This window comes from Asparagus officinalis, chromosome 7, assembly GCF_001876935.1.
Source record: "Asparagus officinalis chromosome 7, Aspof.V1, whole genome shotgun sequence".
NCBI lineage: Eukaryota > Viridiplantae > Streptophyta > Magnoliopsida > Asparagales > Asparagaceae > Asparagus > Asparagus officinalis.
The window spans coordinates 35,271,596-35,299,519 of NC_033800.1; the positions used below are offsets into that span (position 1 = coordinate 35,271,596).

General features: G+C 39.0%; 1 protein-coding gene across 1 annotated transcript; it reads left to right on the top strand.

The window, feature by feature from the left end:
- Positions 22,675–27,656, top strand: LOC109849726 (shaggy-related protein kinase alpha). Its single transcript, XM_020419590.1, has 13 exons — positions 22,675–22,885; positions 24,111–24,304; positions 24,395–24,487; positions 24,724–24,783; positions 25,020–25,292; positions 25,549–25,623; positions 25,931–25,987; positions 26,079–26,219; positions 26,325–26,375; positions 26,484–26,579; positions 26,690–26,773; positions 26,872–26,974; positions 27,072–27,656. The coding sequence occupies exons 2-13, from the start codon at positions 24,191–24,193 to the stop codon at positions 27,152–27,154; spliced, it is 1,230 nt and encodes a 409-aa protein (XP_020275179.1). The 5' UTR covers positions 22,675–22,885; positions 24,111–24,190; the 3' UTR covers positions 27,155–27,656.

Consider the following 27,924-nt stretch of genomic DNA (forward strand, 5'->3'; position numbering starts at 1 on the left):
CGCAACTAACCTAGCTTTAAACCTCAATGGAGTACTCTCAATGCCCTCATTCTTCCTGTATACCTACTTGCAACTAATTTCCTTCCGCCCCTTTGGAAGCTCAACAAGCTCCCATGTATCATTCTTGTGAAGAGAGTCCATCTCCTCCTGAATAGACACCTGCCACAAATCTGCCTCTAAACTTTGCTCGATCTCTCTGAATATAGTAGGCACCAATTCATTGATACTCATGTAGGTAATAAAAATTGTCTTTAATCCTTATCAGAGAAGTTCAGAACAAAACTGCTAAATCCTCGCCCGAAATAGCAAAAAAGAGGGAAAACGCTGATATCTCTCAAACCGGAAGGAATTTGGCAAAATAGACAGAAAAAACCGAACCCTATGGGGTTGGTTTGGTCAGCTTCGTCTCATCGAGATAGCTGATTTTTATATATAATTCATCCAATTCTGACTTACGGTTTGAAAGTTATGGCCTATTCTTCGAAGCATGTTCAGTAGCTCGCCTAAAGGCTGAAGCTCGCCTGTAAAGGGGGAAAACGCTGATATCTCTCAAACCGGAAGGAATTTGGCAAAATAGACAGAAAAAACCGAACCCTATGGGGTTGGTTTGGTCAGCTTCGTCTCATCGAGATAGCTGATTTTTATATATAATTCATCCAATTCTGACTTACGGTTTGAAAGTTATGGCCTATTCTTCGAAGCATGTTCAGTAGCTCGCCTAAAGGCTGAAGCTCGCCTGTAAAGGCTAAAGCTCGCCTTCAAGGAAGTCCACCTGCAAGGATAGAGCTCGCCTAACAGTGTTGAAGCTCGCCTGGATAAGATTTGCCTGCACAGCTCACTTGCACAGCCTCGCCTGCACATGCTCACCTGCACATTGAACCAAGCTCGCCTGTAAAGGCTGAAGCTCGCCTGCAAGGACGTCCGTCTGCAAGGATAGAGCTCGCCTAACAGTGTTGAAGCTCACCTGGATGAGATTCGCCTGCATAGCTCGCCTACACAGCTTCGCCTGCACAGCCTCGCCTGCACAGCTCGCCTGCACAGCCTCACTGCATATTAAACCAAGATCGTCTGAAGGCTTAGCTTGTCTGACAGCTCGAAGCTCTCCTGTTTAGCCGACTTGCCAGCATGAAGGTTCAAGCTCGCCTGAAGACCAAGCTTGCCTGACAGCTTGCACCTCGCCTGCGTGGACTAAGCTCGCCTAACAACTACAAACCCGCCAGCATTGTCAGCTGCCCACTTAGAGTATGAGAACAGTCACATCAGTGGTCAAATCCCACGAATCAAGGGAGAAAGCATGACTCTCCTTACCTAGCAAGAATAGGGTGGCTGACAAGACCCCTAAGTGGTCACATCCCACAACTAGGGCGGCTGGCTCCCTCACCCCTACTAGTGACAAATCCCACAAATCAATGGATGACCCATGCCATCCCTTGCCTATTTAAAGCCACTTTCAGCCAACATGAAAGGGGTTGATTAGCTGCTGCTAGCTTAGCTGGCTAATCTTCCAAAGGTTGAACCTTGGCTCATTTGCTAAAGGCTCTCTCATTTGAAAAGACTCGTCTGAACTCTCAAACTTGAGGCTCTTAGGCTCTTTGCAACCTCGATCAAGCACAAGCCTCCGTTTGGCCTCAGTTGATCGAACTCACCCAATCAAGCTTCTACTGCGTACTGAAGCTCTAATGCAACCTCGATCGAATCGTCCAAGGGAAGCAAACTCGGTGTAAGAACTAAGCGAGGCATCCTATCGCTACCAAAGACCCCACGTTAAACAAGGAGGACATTCCCTCCGTTTCTGTTATAATTTTGATTCATTTAGTTTGTAATAAACTGTTCTTATCAATACAAACAAAATCCATGTTTCGGGATATCAAAATTTACCCCTACAGAAGATGGCGACCACAGTGGGAGAAACCATTCATTCATATGAATTGGTGGTGGTGCAGTTTGACAGAGTTGCAGAAGGGACTATCGTTGAGTCCCTCTTCATCGAGTTTGATCAAACGAAGTATGAAGAATACTTGTCTTCGACTTCCTCTTACGGCAAAATGTCATGCAAATACCGAAAGGTTGTGCTTGTAAGTCAGCCCAAGCAAATCGAGAGCCTTACCAGCGTAATCGTTGGGGGCTCTATTCCCCCCAAGGCTATTGATGCTAAGGACGAACGTTAAGTTCCTAATTCTGGCGAACTACGTCAATCAGGTAAGCCCACTTATTCAGACAGGCTTCTCTCCATTGGCAGAGTTTCCAAATCTGGCGAACTCAGTGTCCTAAGCGTGTCTAACAGTCCAGGTGAGCTTTGCGTTGTGAGCAAGGTTCCCAATTCTGACCAACCGCTCAAATCAGGCGAGCCTACCAAATCAGGCGAGCTTACTTACTTAGGCGGGCTTCACTTCATTAGCAAAGTTCTCAAATTTGACGAACGGCCTAAATCAGGCGAACTTAACAATTCAGGTGAAGTTCCCAATTATTGCAAACTTCGCAAATCTGGCAAACTCAATAGTTCAGGCGAAGTTTATCAAGCTCGTTTGATAGCCCTAGCTCGCCCGCAAGTTCAAACAGGCGGACTTCACCAAGCTCGCCTGACGGTTCAAGTTCGCAAGATGGCCGAACTTTGCCAACAAACCCGAGCTCGCCTAATGGCACAACTTCGTTCGCAAGCCGCTTTGCAAGAAAGGCAAAGCTGCAGGTTGCCCAACAGGCGAGCCTCGACAGGCAGAACCTCGCCAGATTTCAACACTTGGAGATTTTCCCAAGTGTTCTCCCAAGTGCTCTCTTGAGCCCTCTTCTTGCAAGCACTCGTTTGGTCTTTCTGACACTAGGGATTGTCACTATCAACCTACATGGGATCTCAGGGGACGCTTGACTTACAAACGCACGCCCCATGAGACTTACGATGATGTGGAACTCCCCGTCGCAACTGTCAATGTGACGGGGAAGTCTAAGGTCGTTGAGCGTGAACGTATCCACCAACGCACTCGCGCCCGAACGGGGTTGGCCATTCCGTTTGACTACACACGCCTAGTTTCCATCTCTGACAATGACGATGATGATTGCTCGGAAGTGGCGGCATCACAAACCTCAAGCTCAGTTCAGGGTGAGCACGCAATTGTGCACATGACCGACATCCCTGATGAGATATCCAGGAGACTCAACGAGCAACAAGTAACCATCGATTCCCTGAAGGAGATGTTGGAACAGCTTTTGAGCGAGAAGAAGAAGATGAAAGAGAGGACTTCGCGGGCTTCGTACAAATCCACGAAGCACAAAGAGCGGGTGCCTACTCCTTCTCACTCCTCATCTGAGTCATCTAGAGGAGCGTCATCTTTAGATCATAATCCGAGGGACAAAAGGCTAGACAAGTTCCAAAGCCAACTCGACGCCTTGAAGCTCCAAAAGCATATGAACAAGCTGGAGATTGTCAGACCATATCCAATCGAATGGGATACAGTCTCCTACCTGGTGAAGTTTCAGCCACTGAACCCCTGCAGTTCGATGACAAGGCTTCTCCTATCCAGCACATCTCTACTTCCAGGTGCAAACTAGACACATAGTGGGGAATGATCCCACTATGACTTGACTGTTCATTGGCACCCTTAAGGGGGTCGCTTTTGAATGGTTCCGTAGATTGGAGCCTGAATCCATCACCTGCTAGAAGGACATAGAACAGCTCTTCATGGCCAGATTCTTTGACGATGACGAAGAAATATCTGTGGCCACCCTGCTAACTGTAAAGCAGGGGAAGACAGAGTCTGTAAGCGACTTTGTTAAGAGGTTCAAGAATCGATCACTGCATACACGTGATCAAGTTTCTGAGGTCACTCTCATTGAGATGTGCCGGAACAATTTCTTCATCGACACCCTATCTAATATGGGCGTAGTCATAGCTCACTCGTGGAAAGACTTAATCTGCCAAGGAGAACATGTCGAGAGCATGCTCAAGCGTATGGATGCTGAAGAGCCATGTGAATTTGAAGGAGATGATGATCAAAGCAATTTCACTTTGATAGTAGAAACCACTTCCCCTCTCGATGCCTTCCAAGGATGAGAGGTCCACTTTCTAGATAATCAAACCTTCTCACAGTCCGGTGCATCTCAAATCTCCCACCTGGTCAAATCTTCCTACAGTTAGGATCAAAGCCAAATTTCCTCGTCGATCCTTACTAATAAGACGACGGGTCCCTGAAACTATCAAGTTAACTGCTACCTCTGATAGCTATTTCTCCATCAGTTTCGTTCAACTGGACGATGGATCTATTAAAACTATCAAGTTAACAGTTACCTCTGATAGTCATTTCTCCATCAGTCTCATTCAACTGGACGATAGATCTATTAAAACTATTAAGTTAATTGTTACCTCTGATAGTCTCCTCCAAATTTCCCCCGTCGATCCTCTCCAACAGGACGACGGGACCACTCCCACTGTCATGTTAACACTACACATCTGACAAAATCAACTTACCAATCCTCTTTAATAGTATGGTAGGTCCTCAAAGTCGCTCCGATTGTGATAATTCCTATCACGTTAACGATTACCTCTGATTCATTTGAAGAGACTCGTCTGAACTCTCAGACTTGAGGCTCTTAGGCTCTTTGCAAGTTCTTGCATGGTAGATCTCTCCAAGCAGTTAGCCGACAAGCACAAGCCTCCGTTTGGCCTCAGTTGATCGAACTCACCCAATCAAGCTTCTACTGCGTACTGAAGCTCTAATGCAACCTCGATCGAATCGTCCAAGGGAAGCAAACTCGGTGTAAGAACTAAGCGAGGCATCCTATCGCTACCAAAGACCCCACGTTAAACAAGGAGGACATTCCCTCCGTTTCTGTTATAATTTTGATTCATTTAGTTTGTAATAAACTGTTCTTATCAATACAAACAAAATCCATGTTTCGGGATATCAAAATTTACCCCTACAGAAGATGGCGACCACAGTGGGAGAAACCATTCATTCATATGAATTGGTGGTGGTGCAGTTTGACAGAGTTGCAGAAGGGACTATCGTTGAGTCCCTCTTCATCGAGTTTGATCAAACGAAGTATGAAGAATACTTGTCTTCGACTTCCTCTTACGGCAAAATGTCATGCAAATACCGAAAGGTTGTGCTTGTAAGTCAGCCCAAGCAAATCGAGAGCCTTACCAGCGTAATCGTTGGGGGCTCTATTCCCCCCAAGGCTATTGATGCTAAGGACGAACGTTAAGTTCCTAATTCTGGCGAACTACGTCAATCAGGAGCTCGCCTAACGGCACAACTTCGTTCGCAAGCCGACCTTTGCAAGAAAGGCAAAGCTGCAGGTTGCCCAACAGGCGAGCCTCGACAGGCAGAACCTCGCCAGATTTCAACACTTGGAGATTTTCCCAAGTGTTCTCCCAAGTGCTCTCTTGAGCCCTCTTCTTGCAAGCACTCGTTTGGTCTTTCTGACACTAGGGATTGTCACTATCAACCTACATGGGATCTCAGGGGACGCTTGACTTACAAACGCACGCCCCATGAGACTTACGATGATGTGGAACTCCCCGTCGCAACTGTCAATGTGACGGGGAAGTCTAAGGTCGTTGAGCGTGAACGTATCCACCAACGCACTCGCGCCCGAACGGGGTTGGCCATTCCGTTTGACTACACACGCCTAGTTTCCATCTCTGACAATGACGATGATGATTGCTCGGAAGTGGCGGCATCACAAACCTCAAGCTCAGTTCAGGGTGAGCACGCAATTGTGCACATGACCGACATCCCTGATGAGATATCCAGGAGACTCAACGAGCAACAAGTAACCATCGATTCCCTGAAGGAGATGTTGGAACAGCTTTTGAGCGAGAAGAAGAAGATGAAAGAGAGGACTTCGCGGGCTTCGTACAAATCCACGAAGCACAAAGAGCGGGTGCCTACTCCTTCTCACTCCTCATCTGAGTCATCTAGAGGAGCGTCATCTTTAGATCATAATCCGAGGGACAAAAGGCTAGACAAGTTCCAAAGCCAACTCGACGCCTTGAAGCTCCAAAAGCATATGAACAAGCTGGAGATTGTCAGACCATATCCAATCGAATGGGATACAGTCTCCTACCTGGTGAAGTTTCAGCCACTGAACCCCTGCAGTTCGATGACAAGGCTTCTCCTATCCAGCACATCTCTACTTCCAGGTGCAAACTAGACACATAGTGGGGAATGATCCCACTATGACTTGACTGTTCATTGGCACCCTTAAGGGGGTCGCTTTTGAATGGTTCCGTAGATTGGAGCCTGAATCCATCACCTGCTAGAAGGACATAGAACAGCTCTTCATGGCCAGATTCTTTGACGATGACGAAGAAATATCTGTGGCCACCCTGCTAACTGTAAAGCAGGGGAAGACAGAGTCTGTAAGCGACTTTGTTAAGAGGTTCAAGAATCGATCACTGCATACACGTGATCAAGTTTCTGAGGTCACTCTCATTGAGATGTGCCGGAACAATTTCTTCATCGACACCCTATCTAATATGGGCGTAGTCATAGCTCACTCGTGGAAAGACTTAATCTGCCAAGGAGAACATGTCGAGAGCATGCTCAAGCGTATGGATGCTGAAGAGCCATGTGAATTTGAAGGAGATGATGATCAAAGCAATTTCACTTTGATAGTAGAAACCACTTCCCCTCTCGATGCCTTCCAAGGATGAGAGGTCCACTTTCTAGATAATCAAACCTTCTCACAGTCCGGTGCATCTCAAATCTCCCACCTGGTCAAATCTTCCTACAGTTAGGATCAAAGCCAAATTTCCTCGTCGATCCTTACTAATAAGACGACGGGTCCCTGAAACTATCAAGTTAACTGCTACCTCTGATAGCTATTTCTCCATCAGTTTCGTTCAACTGGACGATGGATCTATTAAAACTATCAAGTTAACAGTTACCTCTGATAGTCATTTCTCCATCAGTCTCATTCAACTGGACGATAGATCTATTAAAACTATTAAGTTAATTGTTACCTCTGATAGTCTCCTCCAAATTTCCCCCGTCGATCCTCTCCAACAGGACGACGGGACCACTCCTACTGTCATGTTAACACTACACATCTGACAAAATCAACTTACCAATCCTCTTTAATAGTATGGTAGGTCCTCAAAGTCGCTCCGATTGTGATAATTCCTATCACGTTAACGATTACCTCTGATAGCCGACACCGTTATTCCGTAAATGTCGTTGTCCAATCAATCGTCATGCTCATACGTCGCTGAATGACTTGATCCATTCCGAGTGTTCTGATATTTCCTTAGAACAATCGATGGGTAGTAGCCTACCACGCGATGACTCCTATAGCAATCAATCGTCACACTAATACATCCCTGAACGATTTGATTCCCCCATCACCGTCTTTCCCGTAAAAGGCGTTGTTGTTTGATAATGACCTACCATGCGATGTGCCGCTATTTCAAGGTTCGTCTTTACCCCAAGAGAAGACAAATCAGGATTCGTCTTTGCTCCAAGAGAAGACAAATCAAGGTTCGTCTTTGCCCCAAGAGAAAACAAATCAGGGTTCATCTTTGCCCTAAGAGAAGACAAGCTTCTCTCCTTGACTCTACTGGGTATACGAGTATAAACTATTTCCCAAACCTCCAATTGATACATGAGCATAAACTGCTCCCTTATACTCCAACTGGTGCAAGAGTCTAAACTGCCCCCTTATCCTCCAACCGGTGCATGAGGCTAAACTACTCCTTTCCTCCAATCGGTGCACAAGTATAAACCGCTCATTTTCTCCAACCGGTGCACGAGGTTAAACTACCCCTTTATACTCCTACTAGTGCAAGGGTCTAAACTGTCCCATTATCCTTTAACCGGTGTAGGAGGCTAAACTGCTCTTTTCCTCCAACCGGTGCACGAGTATAAACTGCTCATTTCCTCCAACCAGTGCACGAGGCTAAACCGCTCCTTTCCTCCAACTGAGATAAGATTCTTCTTTAACTAAGAAACAAATCTCACCTCCTTCAATTCACGGACTACTCCATCGTGTATCCGAATCCTCATAGTACATATCCCACAAATGCCACATGATTGATCATTTCCTATAACAACAACACCCCCATCGAGTCTCTCAAATGATGAAAATAAATCTCGCCTAGGAGTCACATGATAAGTAGCGCCAGAATCAAGCATCCAATCTGATGCATCCAAGTGGTAGGAGTCACATGATAAGTAGCGCCAGAATCAAGCATCCAATCTGATGCATCCAAGTGGTTCACCTCCGGAGTAATCAATAGAGAAAAGAGCGCCAGAATCAAGCATCCAATCTGATGCATCCAAGTGGTTCACCTCCGGAGTAATCAATAGAGAAAAGATTGAATCATCGAAATCACCGCCTTTCGCAACATTCACCTCATTAGCCTTCGAGCCCTTCTCCTTGCTATTCTCCTTTTCCTTGATCTTTGGACAGTCTCTCTTCCAATGTCTCTACTCCTTACAGAATGCACAATAGTTCTTTCCTAGTTGATGATGACCTCTTGACATTGACTTTCCTCTATTATCACCTTTTGGAAATGGGCTTCTACCTCTCGTCGACAAGGTCTCTCTTGAAGTACTAACGCGAGAAGTCTCTTTGTCCTTCCTCCTCAAATCATAGTTTATCAAAGCATTAGTAACTTCACTATAGCTGATAGAAGATCTCTCATTCAACAAAGTAAGCACAAATGTATCATACTCCTTATCTGGTAAGGAGCCCAAAAGAATAATAGCCTTGTACTCGTCCGATATTTTATCATCCACATTAGCCAAGTCCGACAATAACTTAGTGTAGTTGTTCACATAAACTGCTAGTAACATCTAAAATCTGAATAACCTGTGCAGCAAGTACAATCTGTTCTCAACACTCTTCGTAAGGTACTTGTTGTTGAGAATTTACCATATCTTCATTACAGACGTTACCCCAATCACATCATATTTCAGCTCTTGTTCTAAACAAGACCTAATCACCCCATAAGCATTCATATTCATCTTTTTTTATACCGACTTTTCATATTTAGGTGGACTCTCATTGACCATGAAGGTCTCCTCCAAATTCTGAGTATTGAGCGCATTCTGAACATCGCTCATCCACAAACCAAAATTAGTCTTACCGTCATACTTCACCACACTAATCTTAGTGTTCTGAAACCTAATTTGAACTGTACCTGTCATCTTGTTGCTTTCACTAACTTCTTTACCCATAATCATAAACTCCAAATTGCAAAGAAAGATTCAAACTTTGAAAAGAATAAGAAATTACCCAACTGAACCCTAGATTAGATTCCAAATAGAACTCCTAACCACACGAGGAAAGCAAGATCTCCATTGACAACTTCAAATCCTATCTCTACCAAAGCCTAAAACTCCAAGAGCCAAGCTTCCACGACGAATCTTCCTCCACCTAATGTCAAAACCCTAGATCTAAAATCTGAACTCTGATACCAATTGTTGTGCTCTGATACCAATTGTCGCACGCTTATGCAGAAACATGCTCGCTCACCAAACAACTCGTAAGCACGGGAGAAGAATAACATATCACACACGAGCATGATCCAAAACTAAAATACGACAGATCAATCACAAACACAGAGATATACGTGGTTCCGTAATTTGCCTACGTCCGCAGGGAGAGGATGAGAAGATTCCACTAAATCAAGGAGAGTACAAAGGGTTACAATCTCACAAAACTCACAAACTAACCCTCAACCAAAGTGAAAGCACCCTAATACCACTAGGAAAGAACCCTAGAGGGGGTGAATAGGGTTTATGCTAATCTAATCCGATTTATGTCAATTTAAAACTTTACCAACAAATATATCCTAGCACAAGAGATATGAACAATATATGTGCAAGGATAATAAATTAACACAAGGGTGAAATAAACATAAAGAAGATAAACAAGATAGTAGGCAATATAAACAAAGACCAATAGACAATGGCGATATAAACAATAAGTACGAATATAAATGAATGCCAATGACAAACTCAAACAAATGATATAATCATAGAGTTCGGTCCCCACGAACTACGTCTCCGTTCCTCACCTCGAGGAGATCTTCACTATCACACCGGGTTTTCTACGCTTACCCGAAAAACGTTTACATCTCACAATGTCGGTTTTTAACCCTCACCGATCAACGTTCATAATCACTCACAATGTAACTACACTAACTACCACCATAAGTATTGGTCTCTAGCTTGTGTCTCCCTCAAGTGTTAGGAATTAAAACCTCTCTCTAGGCATTATCACCTACCTCACTCCTATTAGGACGCCCCCGTCTCTCACCACACACTTCTCTTAGTGTACTGGTGTAGTACAATATGAACCTCACAATATAGCTCAACAACAAATAAATGTTCTCTATACAATATGAGAACTTAATTAAGCACAACTCAAAGTTATAATCTCTTATAGCCCTATAGGCTATCTAAAAATTACTGCAGATAGCTGATCCCCATCAAACACCGATGATGGAAGTTATAATTTGACGGTTTCCAGAAGGCTATAATTTAAAGATTTTCATATAGATCGATGAATGTTACAATCTGACGATCTTCACAACAACTGATGAAAACTCTAATCAACAGCCTTTATAATCAGTAGCGAGAGTTACAATCTGACGACTCTTACATATCAAAGAGCTGAAGCAAAGATTACAAAATGACGATCTTTGCAACGCACTGACAAAAAGAGACCACAAATTTACAGTCTCCTCAAACCAAGATGTGGAAGTCCTCCTCATGTTTCAGCATCAAGACGTAGTGCCAATTCAACCACGGACGCAGCTCCTTATCAGCCATCACTGACGAAGTTCAAGCCCATGGACGCAGCTCATGTTCGGTCGCAAATGCAGCTTTCGAAAGCTGCCAACGCAGCTTCCAACAAGATGCCAATGCAGCTTCCAACAAGCTGCCAACGCAGCTTCCAAATTGCTGTAAACGCAACTTCCAAATGCTACAAGCGCAGCTTCCAGACACTGCAAACGAGCTTCCAAACACTGCGTTTGGACGCAGAATTCATACCAGAACGCGGATTTTGTGTTTGACTCGTTCAAACACGAGCTGAACGGTTTCAAAACCGTTTCCTATGATCTGAGGGGATCACAACTCCACTCAGGAGTGATTTAAGGGGGCAATTACATCCCATTAGCCCCACAAAGGAGCGATTTTAGGGGCGATTACACTCCTAATCGCTTATAAATAGCTTAAAGACCAGCTTAGTTCGGATTGGAGAGGGGGTGGGTATCTTTGGATCTTTGAGAATTTTGGAGATCTAGAGATCGGCTTCTGCGGATCATCTTCTTGGCAACAAATTCTTGGGGCTATCTTCGCACTTAGCTTGTCTAACCTATTATGATTAAGATTAATCAACTCTTTTACAGGAGTTTAAACTCGCTCTGAGTTATCAACTCGTTCAGAGTTTTAAACTTGCCACGTAAGTCCTTCACAATGTCAAATCGTGATGAGAAGATACCATTCCAGTAAAACAAGATGTTCGGATCGTCAACAAGAAGCAAACTCAGTGCGAGCATTCGAGGGAGGCATCTTATCGCTACCGTGAAGAACCCAGACTTAAACAAAGGGGAAATTTCACATCAATTCTCCTCTCTTTTGTAATCGGGAATTCAAATTGTAATTGAGATTGAGAAAATACAAATCAAATTTCTTTCATTTTTATTTACTATAAAATTTCCACTAAACAAACCATTGGATGTGTCTGTTAATAAGGTAATTAATGCATGTGTCTGTTGACTGTTTGACTGAATCCTAGCCATTGGATGATATTGGTTTTTAGTATTTAGGCTAAGTAGGTTTTTATTAGAACCTCCCCATATATATAAGGAAAAATTAATGAATTTAGGAGCAACATTGGATTTATAGCCTAAACAAAATACATTCATATTCAAGATATATATGTGAAAATATGCAAGCAAGACTAATGTAATCATAACTAGATTAGCACAAATAAGATAACTTGGATCTTTAACTCAAGGCGGTTAGACCTTAAATCAAAGAGCACCAAGCTCTGATACCAATTGTTAGACCCTAGAGGGGGGGTGATTAGGGTCTTATGCTAATCTAATCCGATTAAATGCCAATTAAAATTAATTAACAAGTTATCCTAGCAAGTATGAAATACCACAAGAATTATGAGCTAGGATAAGCAATGTAAACAATGAGATATATCCTATATGATGAAATATATATATATGCAAGGATATATAAACTAACACAAGGGGTAAACAATGTGAACTAGATAGTGGATCATATAAATAATGAGCTAATGACAATGGCGATAAGAAATATAAACACAAGTATAAATAAACGCCAAAGCACACTCAAACACAAGATATGATCACGGAGTTCGGACCTTCCGTCCTACGTCTCCGCTCCCCACTCCCGGGGAGAAATCCACTAACACAATCCGGTTTGGAAGCCGGAACTTCTTCTACACACTCGGTTTTCTAGCTAACCGAAAACTCTACAACTCACACTCTTGCAATCACACTCTACACCCACTAAGTGTTGGACCTAGCCGTGTCTCCCTCAAGTGCTCGGTTACAACCTCTCTCTAGGCACGTCAACCGACGCCACTCCTCTTGGGACGATCCCCGACTCTCACCACACACTTCTCACTCGGTGTACAAGTGTATTACAAAGTGATTCTCACAATTAGGCTCAATATAACAAATGATTGTTCTCTCTAACAAGGTGAGAACTCAATTAAGCACAACTCTAAGTCACAAACCCCACAACCCAAAATATACTATGAATGTAAATACTATAAGCTCAATATGTTGTGTGTGAACAAAGAGAGAAAACAATATAAACTCAATATAAAATCTAGCTTATGAAATTAAGAACAAAACTTATAAAATGCTAGAATTGAGTTTAAGGAAAACTTCTCTATAGATGACAAGAGAGAGGGAGAAGAGTGATTGCTCAAACACCAAATGATGATCTCCACTTGCTCTTGTGAAATTGTCTTCACAAACCAAAACACTCAAATGCTTAAAAGCTTCTTAAACCAAACTTAAACAAACACTAAACAAGTTTAAACCCTTGTTAAACTATTTTAAAACATTCTCATGTATGTTGAAAGAAAACAACAAAGGGGTATTTATACCCACTCCAAAACTCAGCCAAAACCCCAAGCAAAAGTCCAAAAAGCCCCAGAAAAATCAGCTCAGAAAATAGCCGTTGGAGTGCAACGGATCTATTGTCGGTCGACCGAAAATTCTGTCGGTCGACCGATGGAGAATTTCGGTCGACCGACGGAAAAATCCGGTCGACCGCGAGCAGGTCTGAAAAACAAAAAACAGGCAGAGACTTCGTCGGTCGACCGGTGCGGTCGACCGATGGAGCTTTCGGTCGACCGGACCGTTCGACCGACAGACTCTCTGTCGTATAGTAAGAAATGAACAAATGATCGGTCGACCGGTGCGGTCGACCGAAATCTGACACATGAAAAAAACTGTTTTGCTAATTTTAAAACACTATTTAAAAATATCAAATAAATTCCAAAAAATGTAAAACTTTGGTGAATGATTGTAGACATAATAATAAACATGCTACAATGACTGGTTTCGAAAAAGGACTTCCCAAATGAAAAATATCATCATTTTACAAAATAGTCCAAAACATGAAAATGTAAACACATGAGTTTGATGTTTTGACCTAAACCAACTTTTAAAACTTTACAAAATGATTTTATAGACTTAGTAAAACATGTATAAACTGATATTGAAGTCTATAAACTAAGAATACAATATTTTCACAAATACAATAGAAAATGAAACCTATGAGTATGTATATGAAAATATATTTGTTTCATATCTAAGTAGATAAACCAAATCACAATATGAAACATGTAATTTCATATTTATAAACATGAAAACTAAAACTTGTGTTGTATATATATGTGACTACATATATATACAAGGAAACCAATAAAATGTGTGTGTATAGATAATTGAGCTTAGAGTACTTAACACACATAATATAAATCCTAAACTTTACCAAGCATTGATCTTGATCTTCATTGAGCTCAACTTGGTACACGTGCGGATGAAGCTTGAACTTGATCTTTAACTTGAATTGCAAGGCTTCAACCCGACATTCCGCCAACCTCCTTTGGATATCATCGTTGAAGCGCAATCTATCCAACCTCCAACAATGTTGTTTGTCTACAATAAATACAAAAACACAAATACTAGACAAACAACATTAGTGGTAAATTATTTGTTAAATATCATCAAAACAAGAAGGCCAACAATCTCCCTATTTTTGATGATGACAAACAATTTACAAAAAGGATATATGCATGAAAGGAAATGAACATACAATGTATAATATATCATGCATATAAACGAGAAAGAATATACTCATAATATTTCTCCCCCTTTGACAACATCAAAAAGGGGACAAAAGAATAAGAGAGCGAAAGCTCCCCCTATCAATAAGCACGGGTGAGTATCAAACATAAAAAGATATAGGGATTGCTCCCTTATCAAAATACCATATAGAATATGTGAAATGAAGATCATGACAAACATATGTGAGCAAGCATAGATGAAAAATATGTTAAACACCACTCACATACAAAAGGACAATGAGAACACATATAAATATGTTAATATGAAAGAAGTGTCTCATTAGCACAAAAAAATATAAAAACCATATAAAAGAATAGATTTATGAAATCAAAAGAAGAGGAACATGAGAAACATGCAAAAAGTTTTCAAATAAAAACAAATCAACCAATGAAATCATAAATCAAAGTTTAAATCCAAAAACGATGTTTGATCAATGAAGAACTTGATCAAACCACTCATAGAATACATTATAAACCACGAATAGATGATCCATAAGCACAAACACATAAATATCATCATATAAGTGAAGTATAATGAATTCAAAGCAACCGATCAAAACTAAATTTTTAAGAGAGGCAACAATTATATCAAGCTCTTGAGCTTGTTCTAACCCATATAATCATTTTAGCATCCCCCAGAGGGTTATATAAGTACAAACCTCTCATCAAAACAAAACAAATAATCATGAAAACAAAAGATTTTATCAATTATAAATTTATTTTCATAATCAAAATATTTTAAGACATAATTTTAAAACCAAGAAAGGAAAAACTAAGAACACTAAAATTATTGGTTTAAAGTTTAAATTTATTTTGGTACCCAAAAACTCTTGGTACCAAAAGATTTAGGGACATGACCCCTATCATTTAAGCTCAAAGCCTTAGGGTTATGAACCCTCTTAGGCATATATGGTGCACTAACTCGGTCAAAGCAATATTTACTCAAATGACCCTTCCGATTGCAATTTTTGCAATGAAAGAGATCCATTTGTTTTTGTGGACCTTTAGCTCGTGCACGGGAATCATTTGCAAATAAAGATTTTCTTTTAAAATTATTTTGCAAATGAGAAACATTATTAAACAAATGTGGTCCTTTTGAAGCAAATTGCAAATTTGAAGCATTTTGCAAATCAAAACAAAATTTAGCAAGATGTCCAATCCTACCACAAACATCACATTTGTAAACATGTGGTCTACTAGAAACATTTGGCAAATGAGACTTATTTTTAAAATCAAAACAATATTTGGCCAAATAACCAAAACGACCACAAATATCACACTTGAACACACTAGCATGCTTATGATGAATTTTGTGAGAATGAGCATGTGAGTGTGTAAGTGTACAAGATGAAGAAGCTACATGAGATGCACAAGGAGCATTAAAATTCTTAAGTTTGTGTGCATCATAGCAAAACTTAGCTAAATGACCTTGACGGTCGCAAATAGAACACTTATAAGTTTTGCTATACATGTGTGCATAATGAGTGGATGATTTTGACTTAGTCTTAGCACACATGTCCATAAGCCTCTTATGATTATTAATGCATATTTTTAAAGTTGAATCTAAAGATGAAATACTATTTTTCATAAGATTCAAATCTTCATTTTTAGGCACATATGCATTTTTAGAGGTAGAATATAAATAGTTATTAATAAAAGAAGCTGTATCATTCTTTATGTTATCTACTTCTAACATGGAATCAATCTTAGCATGAGATAGGCTAGCAATAGATGAAATCAAATTTCCATTTTCCAAATTTAATAAGTCATTGCTTTCTTTAAGCATAGTATTTTCATTTTCAATGACATCAAATTTGGACACTAGCTTCTCATGATCGGATTTTAAAACATCATGCTTGCTTTTTAAATCATTAAAATCATTTTACAATTTGTTATAGGCATGCGATAATTTTTCACTAGCACAAGCAAGTTCATCACTAGATAAATCATTATCGGGTTCGAACTCGCAAACCTCACTAGGGCTATCGCCTAGTGGCCGTGTGCATGTTGCTCCGTATGAACTTGAAGTTAGATCCTCCAAAGCTTGTTAGATCGCCTCCAAGTCCCCTTGATGTGCTTCTATAAATTTCCAAACTTTGTAAGCACTATAAAAATGAACAAACTTGTTAGACATAGATGAATTAAAAGCATTTTGCAAATATTCTAACAAAATATTGTTCATTGTGCACATACGATGATCATTTTTGTTCCACTTGGATTTCTCCAAAGTGGGCACAGTATAAGCATCATCTATAATTTCCCATAAATCAAAGTGTTTAGATTGAATAAAAAGTTTAAATCTAACACACCATTGGGCATAGGGGAAATTATCTAATCTAGGAGCAATATTGATGGCATAACCTAAACCATGCACATCCATAATATAAAAGGCAAGCAAGATACAAATAAAGCTCAAAATTAGATTAGCACAATAAGCTAACTTGGATATTTAACTCAAGGCGATTAGACCTTAAATCAAAGAGCACCAAGCTCTGATACCAATTGTTAGACCCTAGAGGGGGGGTGATTAGGGTCTTATGCTAATCTAATCCGATTAAATGCCAATTAAAACAAATTAACAAGTTATCCTAGCAAGAATGAAATACCACAATGTAAATGAGCTAGGATAAGCAATGTAAACAGCAATGAGACATATCCTATATGATGAATATATATATATGAAAGGATATATAAACTAACACAAGATGATATATCCTATCAAAGAGATATACAATATGATATATGCAAGGGTATATAAACTAACACAAGGGGTAAACAATCTAAACAAGATAGTGGATGAAATAAATGATGAGCTAATGACAATGGCGATATAAGATATGAACATAAATATAAATGAACGCCAAAGCACACACAAACACAATCAAATGATCACGGAGTTCACACAATCCGGTTTGGAAGCCGGAACTTCTTCTACACACTCGGTTTTCTAGCTAACCGAAAACTCTACAACTCACACTCTTGCAATCACACTCTACCCCCACTAAGTGTTGGCCCTAGCCGTGTCTCCCTCAAGTGCTCGGTTACAACCTCTCTCTAGGCACGTCAACCGACGCCACTCCTCTTGGGACGATCCCCGACTCTCACCACACACTCCTCACTTGGTGTACAAGTGTATTACAAAGTGATTCTCACAATAAGCACAAATATGACAAATGATTGTTCTCAAAACAAGGTGAGAACTCAATTAAGCACAACTCTTAGTCACAAACCCACAACCCCAAATTATACTATGAATGTAAATACAATAAGCTCAAAAGGTTGTGTGTGAACAAAGAGATATAAATCAAAACTAAACTCAATGTAGTTCTAGCTTAATAACAATGATAATCAAATATATAAAAAAGCTAGAAATAGAGTTTAGAAAACTTCTCAATATATCAAGAGTTGGAGGGAGAATAGTTGAATGCCCAAACACCAATAGATGATCTCCTCAAGCTCTTGTAGAATTGAATCACAAAAACAAACTCTCAATTTGCTTAAAAGCTTTTTAAACACACTTAAACCAAACTAAAACCCTTGTTAAAAACTTTATTAAACTTGATTAAAAAACTCTCTTAATCAACTTGAAAAGACATCAGCAATGGGGTATATATACCCACTCAAAGCTCAGCCAAAAACACCCAAAACAAAAGACAGAAAAGCCCCCAGAAATCTGCTCAGGAAATAGCCGTTAGAAGTCCAACGGCTACATTGTCGGTCGACCGAAAATCCCGTCGGTCGATCATCGGTCGACTGGTGCGGTCGACCGATGGAGCTTTCGGTCGACCGGACCGGTCGACCGACAGACTCTCTGTCGCCCAATGCTGAAAAACCAACTGATCGGTCGACCGGGTCGGTCGACCGAAATCTGACACAGCTGAAAAACCTGATTTGCTGATTTTAAAAAGCTGTTTAAAAATATCAAATAAATTCCAAAAAATGTAAAACTTTGGGGAATGATTGTAGACATGATAATAAACATGCTACAATGACTGGTTATCAAAAAGGACTTCCCAAATGAAAAATATCATCATTTTACAAAATAGTCCAAAACATAAAAATATGATATACTTGAATTTTGATGTTTTGACATAAACCAACTTTTGAAACTTTGTGAAATGTTTTTATAGACTTAGTAAAACATGTATAAACTGATATTGAAGTCTACAAACTAAGAATACAATATTTTCACAAAATTGCATATTCTATGCAATGTTTTCAAAAACACAATAGTAAATATGAAATATGTGATTTCATATTATAAACATGAAAACCCAAAACCATGCATGTATATATATAACTAGATATATATATACATAGAAAACAAAACTTATGTATATATATATATAACTATATATATATATATATATACGAAGAAACCAATAAGTGTGTGTGTATACGATATTGAGCTTAGAGTATCTAACACACATAATATAACACCTAAACTAAAATTACCCAAGCATTGATCTTGATCTTCATTGAGCTCAACTTGGTACACGTGCGGATGAAGCTTGAACTTGATCTTTAACTTGAATTGCAAGGCTTCAACCCGACATTCCGCCAACCTCCTTTGGATATCATCGTTGAAGCGCAATCCATCCAACCTCCAACAACGTTGTTTGTCTACAATAAATACAAAAACATAAATACTATACAAACAACATTAGTGGTAAATTGTTTGTTAAACATCATCAAAACAAGAAGGCCAACAGGATACACATCTTAATGTATGGATTGAGCTATTTCAATAGACGTTTCGCTTCATTCATCGTGATCTAAATGCCTTAAAACATCTATAAAATAAAAGTCATGATGTTTGAATATTTATTATATATATTTTTAAATTTTGTCTTTGTTGTTTTGTCGTAAAATCATTAATTTTTCTATCACTTGATGCATTAGTAACTACAACCCACTATGCCTAATTTTTGGTTTGTATACCATCCAAATCATTTAGATCAAAATAAACGGAGTGGATCAAGTAAATTGATTGTGTATAATATAACTTTGAATATGCATCCTTAGATTCAATCTAATGTGGCTCCTTAAAATCATATTTCCATACGCGCGCGCGCACACACACAAACTGAACATACGCAACAATCCAAAACCCAAGAAACACATCCGTTCCATGAGGAATTTCATCAAACAATGAGCATGCAAACTTGTATTGTGATTATGCGAGCCAAATACAAGTTCGACGAGCTTGATCAGTTCCATTGGTTACTCGATGAAATGGGTAAAAATGGATTTTGCCACTGATTTGCATACTCTATAACCATACTAAACAATTCCTCAAAAATCTCATATATAAAGTCATAAAAATCCCACCTTTCTAAGGAAATACCGAGAATCCTCTTCACCAACAAACTTATTTGCCAATAATATATCAAAAAATCAAGTTTATAGATCAATGATAAACATAAATCCATCAATAATTCCTTAAAAAAATAGGACAGAGATCTATGAATCTGTGATTATATATGATAATTTGCCAAATATTTGCAAAAACTAAAAATTAAAATAGCATATCGGAGAACAAAGGATGTACCTTTAATGGTGGAGAGAGCGTTGGAGTTGGAGATCAGACAGAGCGGTGCCGCTCAAAGAACCAACAAAAGGTGGCAGGAGAAATTAGAGGGAGAGGGTGAAATGAGAGGGAGAACGACACGATGATGGTAAACCCTGGAGGGAAAGGAGAGCGGAAAAGCAAACAGTATGATTCCTAATTTTTTTTATTCCCTTGGGTTAGTTTTTGAGCGATTTTGGAGGTTTTGTGAAGGAAAGACTCTTTTTAGTTTATATGAATTGGCAATTGTTTTCGGTTCCCCTTTTATTTTTTTTCCTGACAGCCCAAACACAAGAAAATAAAAGTAAAGATGTAATTTTAGGTCATTTTCTTGGTTGTTAGTTTTCTAAATGAAATATACCCCAATGATCCAAAAACATGGGATCCTACATGAGACATGTGAGATGTCGGCTCTCTGTCTCATGATGCACTGTTACACCTCACATGTCCAATGTAAGGTCTCATGTTTTTGGGTCTCTGTAGCACCATCCTTTTTAAATAGATCTTTCTTCATTTTTTTAGCCAACAAGCTCTTACAGTAAGGGCGTGTTTGGTTCTCATTTTTTTTGGTTGAATCCCTGCCATAGTGTCAGAAACATGTCAGAAATCACCCCAAAACGACTTTTTTTGGGGAGATTTTGGAGTGAAACCTGCCACAGATGGGACACTGTGGCAGGCTTTCCCCTGTTTTCACACTAAAAAATAGGAACCAAACAGCGCCTAAAAGTAGCTGTCTCTCCCTGCCACGTGGGCTCTAGTTCTCGACAGTCTGGCTATATAACTGCCCTAGGACATCGAGTTATCTACGAAATTGTCCTTTATCTTCTATCCACATACATTGCATTATCGCTGGCGGCGGCGTCAAAATCTTTGTACCGACTGGAGTTAAAATGGTCATTTTTGTATTTTTTTCCGCTCATTTTCTTGGCGTTTTAGTAATTTTAGGAGGCAAACCAATCGTCCTCCGCACTCTGACAAAGTTAAAATTAAGACCGAGGACGATGCAGTCACTGTAATAGTATTGTTACCTCCTTATTTGTTTTGTCGTGACTTAGACAATTATGAGAGCGTAGGTATGCGGTAAAGTTATCGGATCATCGCGGTGACCTGATGAAAATTTTGATTAAGAGGAGGATATTTACGTCATTATCTGGAATTTAAGCTAAATTCGAGTAGGGGCAGGTGGCGAGGTAAAGGAATAATCGAAATTTACAGGAATGCAGAATTGTTGTTGAAGTATTCTTTAAGTTTCCTTTGCATTTTAATACCTTTTTAAATTCTTCCTTTTAATTACTATTTAATACAAACTTTAATTTGCAACGGGAAGAAAAATGCTTATAAGTAAAAAGAAAATGAAAATTACATATACAACTTAAAATTACATATGTTATTATTAAATTATACACGTTGAATATAAGTGGCTGCGTCATTTTAACAAAATAAATTATCAAGAATTATGAATAGATCTCAACACCATTGGATATAACTTATCGGCGTATATTTCACCCACTGCTTAATTTTTTATAGCTTACTTAAAAAGATGAGTTCTCAGCTCATGCATGTTATTAGTTTCATTGATATATCATATATTGGGCAACAAATGTTCTTGAAAATACTAAAAGACTTTGAGTTTTTTAGATATTAGTCTCTTAAATCATAAGTAATTTGAGCTAACTCTCTTAAATCTTTATGTTTTGTATTAGACCCTCAAATAGTTAGATGTATTGATATGAGCCCCTATGGTTAAGTTCATAATTTCATATTAGCCCGTCAAATAGACATGGTGTTTTGATATGAGCCCGTCATATTAATACATCATAGCAACTTGATGGGCTAATATGAAAATATGGAGATGTAAGGGGCTAACATCAAGTTACCTTCAATGTAAGGGGCTAATACTTACCCAAAGATTTTTGGTGTCAACTTTTGTGGGGCATAGTATTTACTACATAGCATCTATAATGAAAAAGTGTAGAGGGTTTTAAATGCAAAAGAGAATAGAATAGTAATATGTGGGAAGAAATTTTCATTTTAAGCCCAATCCAACTTTTATTTTTTAAAACCATCCCACCCTCATTTTAATTATCGAAATCGATCCACTTTGTGGCCACGTCAGCAATGTGGCCACGAAGCGGGTTGATTTTTTTAATATTGTCTCTAAATAGTTGGGGTTACCAACCCTGACTATTTTGCTAATATTCTAGCTAAATTTCTAGGGGTTTGTAACACTTGACTAATTTAGGACTCTGTCTAATTGGTCGGGGTTGGCAACCCCGACCAATTTGAAAGCCGTACTTCGAAATGGTCGAGGTTCCCAACCTCGACCATTTTGCCTAGCTGATTCCAGCTCGACTCGTCAGCTAGGTGCAAAGACCTTTGCTAAATGGTTGGGGTTGGGAACCCCAATCATTTTGAACTATGACTTTCAAATTGGTCGGGGGTGGCCAACCCCGACCAATTAGACATGATCCTAAATTAGTCAGGGTTGTCAATCCCGACTAATTTAGTTAGGACATTAGCAAAATAGCCGGGATTGTCAACCTCGATTATTTAGAGACGAGATTAAAAAAATCGATCCGTTTTGTAGTCATGTTGCTGACGTGACCACAAAGTGGGTTGGTCTCTCGAAATAAAAACAGATTGAGTTGGTTTTTTTTTAAATAATCTCTTAATGGATTTAAAACAAAATTTTCTTCTAATATGTGGAGTGGGTTTGATTTGAAGGGTCAAGTATATATGATGATAAAAAATCCACCTTTGACTGTTAAATCATACCCACCACACTCTCTCTCCCTCTCTCTCTCTCTCTCCCAAAACCTTTTTCTCTCTCTAAAAAACCCCCCCAAAACACCAAGTTTGCACCTCCAAAATCCCAGGGAAGTAAGAAATCGCAAGGAATCTCCATTATGCATCAGCGAATTTGATCGAGATCGGGATCCGATTGCTGCCTCGATCTCGCTGTTGGATTTCGTAAGGGTTTTCCTTTTTTTTAATCTTAAAAAAACTCTTATTCGTGATCTTATACGATTTATGGTAGTTCTTGCTTGGGATGAGTTTTTTTTAGCTGTAATCTACTGGATCGCCCCTCGCTTTGGAGTATTATTGGCAATTTCCGTCCTTTTGGATTTGGAATGAGAAATTTTTGTGGGGGAATTTGAAGTGTGGTGTTTGCTTTGTGGTTCTGGATGAAGATTTGTGCTTGGTATTAATTTTGTTAGGCATCCATTATTAGATCTTACTTTGTGCTTCCCCCCTTTTCGTGGTTAAAGGAACATTTTTGAATCATTTAGTTAACAATCTTTTTGGGCAGTCTTGAAAATGGCCTCTATTCTAGATCTTACTTCATGTCATGTTTTAATTGTATTAAAAATGATTTCTTTTTCACCTGGAGGCGGACTTTAGTAATCTGAAGCTAGACTCTTTATGATATGGTTAATGTTGTGTTAAATTCTGCTGAAAGGCTTTATTTTTTATGATGGTTTTATGATGAATTTAACTCTTATCGGATAGGCACTAAAATTAATGGGTTCCATTTATGATTGTATTATTCTCCACGTTTGAGTTTCCCCTCAAAACCTTAAATTGAACTGACATGTTCTGAACTTAAGAATTTGGTATAAAACTTCATTATGTTATTGTCAATTGTCTCAATGGCGAGCTTGGATAAAACGTGAGTGCATAGTGTTTTACATGATTATGGTGTGAATAATGCCAACACGTTCAATTTTGCTTTTAGTGATGTTTTGTATTGCCACAACTCGCTTGAGCACAAGTTTCGTATCGGTGATCTCTTGGTTGGTATTGCTTCTGTGAATCTCAGATTTGGTCCGTCAAGTGCTTGTCATAGGAAAGCCTCCTGTGCCATCCTTTTTTTTTTTAGCATTATGTGTATGCCTTCTTTGGAGCAGCCGGGCATTGAAAATTATGTATCTTTGGGACATGTTATTTGGTCCTGCCAAAAAAAATGTATAAGCAAGGAGTTAAGCAATGGAGTTGTTGGGCTGAGAGCTAGAGGTTTCACTGTTGACTATTTATGCTCACTGCCCTAATGATCCTTTTCCCTTTTCGTGCTGCTTCTGTGTCCATTTGTGTTCGTTTTTCTTGTTGAAACTTACTGTTTTTTGCAATTGTGTAATCACCTTGACAGTTTATCTGCACCTTTGCTGAGAAGTGTCAATATTTTTGGTTTCAACAGGTTATGAATAATCGCATATAGGAAGAACTAGGAGGTGCACGCCTGGTGGATTTGAATACTCTTTAATTTCCATCTAAGAGATGGCCTCAGTGAGTGTGGTGCCTTCATCAGGGTTGAAAAATGCCAGTACTAATACTATTGGCATGGACAAATTGCCAGAGGAGATGAATGACATGAAAATCAGAGATGATAAGGCAACTATGTGTTGAATTGAAATGGTTCATTTTTAAATTAGGCATATGCCAAACTAGGCAGGCATTAACTTATCTAATGTGAGATTGCAGGAAGTGGAAGCAACTGTAGTTGATGGAAATGGTACAGAAACTGGCCATATAATTGTGACAACAATTGGTGGAAGAAATGGACAGCCGAAACAGGTAGCTGAAGACATTATCTGCTGTTATTCCAAATTAGTATTTCATATTTCATGTGATGGTTGGATCAACTGTTACATTGAGAATATTTGGCTCAATTGACTATATATTCATAAAGAATTGACTTGCATGGGCAAGGGAAGGTCCTTGCTAATTCTCTCTCAAAGGAGAAATCCATGTTTTTGAATTAACTCCATTGGGTTTTAGTACCTAACTATTCTATTTAATTATGATGTCAGACTATAAGCTACATGGCAGAGCGTGTTGTGGGACATGGATCGTTTGGGATCGTCTTCCAGGTTGGTCATAGTAAAAGCTTGAATGGAAAATTTTTATGATCATTTTTAATCTTTTCTATTTATGCATGCCTCTTGCCTGAACCCACAGGCTATTTTTTCTCATGTAGATCTATTATGGGCATATGCCGCCTTGGTGCTGTGCTGTGTTGCATGTTAATGCAATTTCTTAGAATTCCAATTTTATGCGCATTTCATTTAGACCAGTGATTTCTGACTTGCCTCTCTTTGTTATTCAGGCTAAGTGTCTGGAGACAGGTGAAACAGTTGCAATTAAAAAGGTTCTTCAAGACAAAAGGTACAAGAACCGTGAGCTGCAGACAATGAGGCTTCTTGACCATCCAAATGTTGTTGCTTTGAAGCATTGCTTCTTTTCAACAACAGAAAAGGATGAGCTTTACCTAAATTTGGTTCTTGAGTATGTGCCCGAGACTGTTCATCGTGTAATCAAACACTACAACAAGATGAATCAACGCATGCCACTTATATATGTCAAACTTTATACTTATCAGGTAACTATCATATTTATGCTGCTCTCTTTATTTGTAATACATTTTGCTGATTATTTGTTTATATTCTAGTTATTTGGTCATTAGTGGCTGATTTCAGTGAAAAAAATTATTAATAAATTAGTTACTATATCTTATGTTGATGCTTCTGATTTCTAAGTGTCAAGTTCAGCTAGCGATAATGGATCAGTTTGTTATTGTTGAACGTAAGGAAAGTGTTCCTTCAAGCAGTTCTGATCTCCACTTACTGTCTTGACAGATCTGTAGAGCATTGGCTTACATCCATGGTAGCATTGGGGTGTGCCACAGGGACATCAAGCCACAGAACCTTCTGGTATGCATGTGCTATACCATTTATTTTCATCTAGTTTGCACAGAAAGCATGTGTGTTTTGCCCTTTGGGTTTACATCATTAAATCCACAACAAAACAGAACTAAGTTTTTTCATCTTTTTATAAATTTCAAAAAATAGAATCACTGGGAGTTTACATTTTCTTTCTTTCAGTGATTTCATCAAGGAAAATTTTAGGGACTCCTTTTCCCTTTTTTTCTTTTATTTTATTTATTTAAATGTATTTATGGTTGCATTTGGGATATTGCTCTCAGACAAATAACATAATCTAGTCCCCTTATTGTAACAGGTCAACCCACATACCCACCAACTGAAGTTATGTGACTTCGGAAGTGCAAAAGTTTTGGTATGTTTACTTGCTTTTGGAATTCTGCTGGATATAATTATCAATTTGCTTTGGTTCTTATTTCTTGTTTTCCCTTTCCACTTGTTTCTAGGTGAAAGGAGAGCCAAATATATCTTACATTTGTTCCAGATACTATAGAGCTCCTGAGCTTATATTTGGTGCTACTGAGTATACAACAGCAATTGACATTTGGTCTGCTGGTTGTGTTCTAGCTGAGCTCCTGCTGGGGCAGGTTGGCCTTCTCATCTGACAGCTACTTGCTATTTTTTATTCTTCTGAAACGTAAATTATAAATTATATATCATTATATGACTGAAACATTAACATACTTGGTCAGCCTTTATTTCCTGGTGAAAGTGGAGTGGACCAGCTTGTTGAAATAATCAAGGCAATGCATCTTTTTCTCCTGTTTTCATCTTATGTTCATTATTTGGCATTAGATTCTATTTTTTATCTGTTCTTCAATTTCTCAACATATTCCTTTTCTCTTGCACAGATTCTAGGTACCCCAACAAGAGAAGAAATCAAATGCATGAACCCTAATTACACGGAATTTAAATTTCCTCAGATCAAAGCACACCCATGGCACAAGGTATGATGTGCTATTAATCGGATCATATACTACATATCTCCCTTTGTGTCTGCTCCTTTCTGCTTCACTCATATTTCCCTCTGATCGCAACTTTATTTCTTGTTTCCCAGATATTCCACAAACGGATGCCACCAGAAGCAGTGGATCTTGTCTCAAGGCTTCTTCAGTACTCGCCTAACTTGCGATGCACTGCTGTAAGTACAGCAAGTTATCGAACATTTGTGATAAAATGCAAACAAAAGTTTGCCGCCTCATTATGTGAGATGTTAAATTTGTATCTGTGTCGTTGTAGTTGGAGGCATTAGTTCACCCTTTTTTTGACGAGCTTCGAGACCCGAACACTCGGTTGCCGAATGGACGGTTCTTGCCTCCACTCTTTAATTTCAAACCACATGGTATTTATACTTTTTATTGCTAATTCTTTTATCGGCGATTTCTTCTATATTTTTTGCACTTGTTTTATGTTTACTAAGAATTAGCAATGTTGAGCAGAGTTGAAGGGAATTCCAGCGGAGATTCTAGTGAAGCTCATCCCTGAACATGCAAGAAAGCAATGCCCGTTTTTAGGTTTGTAAGATGGCTTACTCGGATGGAGAATTTGAGTAGAAGCATGATCTTGCCATTTTAGCAGCTATCATGTCGAACCTAATGCTTTTATATTACCGTGTTTTCTTTCTTTCTTTTGTTGCGTGTATGGGGATCCTTGCTATGTAAAGCAGATGGAGAAGTATGTCTTCTAATCTTCTGAAAACTTTGATGTGCCTGCTAACTACCCCTGCTTCCCATCTTTTACCCACACGGAAGATTGTAACATTATAGAGGATAAAATATTGTGTTTATTTAGGTGCTTTTCTTTTGGTTTTATGAGACAACTGTGTTCAGTACTGCTTCGACGGAGGCGAACTCATGAATGGCCATGAAGTTGAAGTGTTTATGTTTCAGTTTTATTTTTTTACTTGTTGCACTAGAACCATATGTTGTGTCAGCTCTGTATTGAATCTGGCTCATCAAAATGTTATGGATTTGTATGCTTTCCACCAATATTTCAGTTATGGTGTTTCTTGTTCTTGCATTGCATCTCGGTTGTCTTCCAAATTTGTGCACTTGTTCAAAGAATCTCGAGTATTTTGATATTGGTCTTTATTATTGTATTTGGATCTTTCGTTGGTGTTAACCAAATATTTAGCCACTGCATTTGGATCCCTTTTAAACTTTGCTCCGGTATTTTGCTTTTTCGAGTTCTGAGTGTGGACTTCGTGATGTAATCTGGATCATCCAGTGCGATTGAGCTTGTATGCTAGCTCCACTATTTTGTGACTTGATATTGCTCGTTCGAGTTTTGTAT

What these genes read in the sequence shown, in the direction of transcription:
- LOC109849726 (XM_020419590.1), top strand. Translation starts at nt 24,191, where the DNA reads ATGGCCTCAGTGAGTGTGGTGCCTTCATCAGGGTTGAAAAATGCCAGT. An exon ending in AGCTTGTTGAAATAATCAAG is followed by an intron (nt 26,376 to 26,483) that starts GCAATGCATCTT and finishes TCTCTTGCACAG; the next exon opens with ATTCTAGGTACCCCAACAAG. An exon ending in CTAACTTGCGATGCACTGCT is followed by an intron (nt 26,774 to 26,871) that starts GTAAGTACAGCA and finishes GTGTCGTTGTAG; the next exon opens with TTGGAGGCATTAGTTCACCC.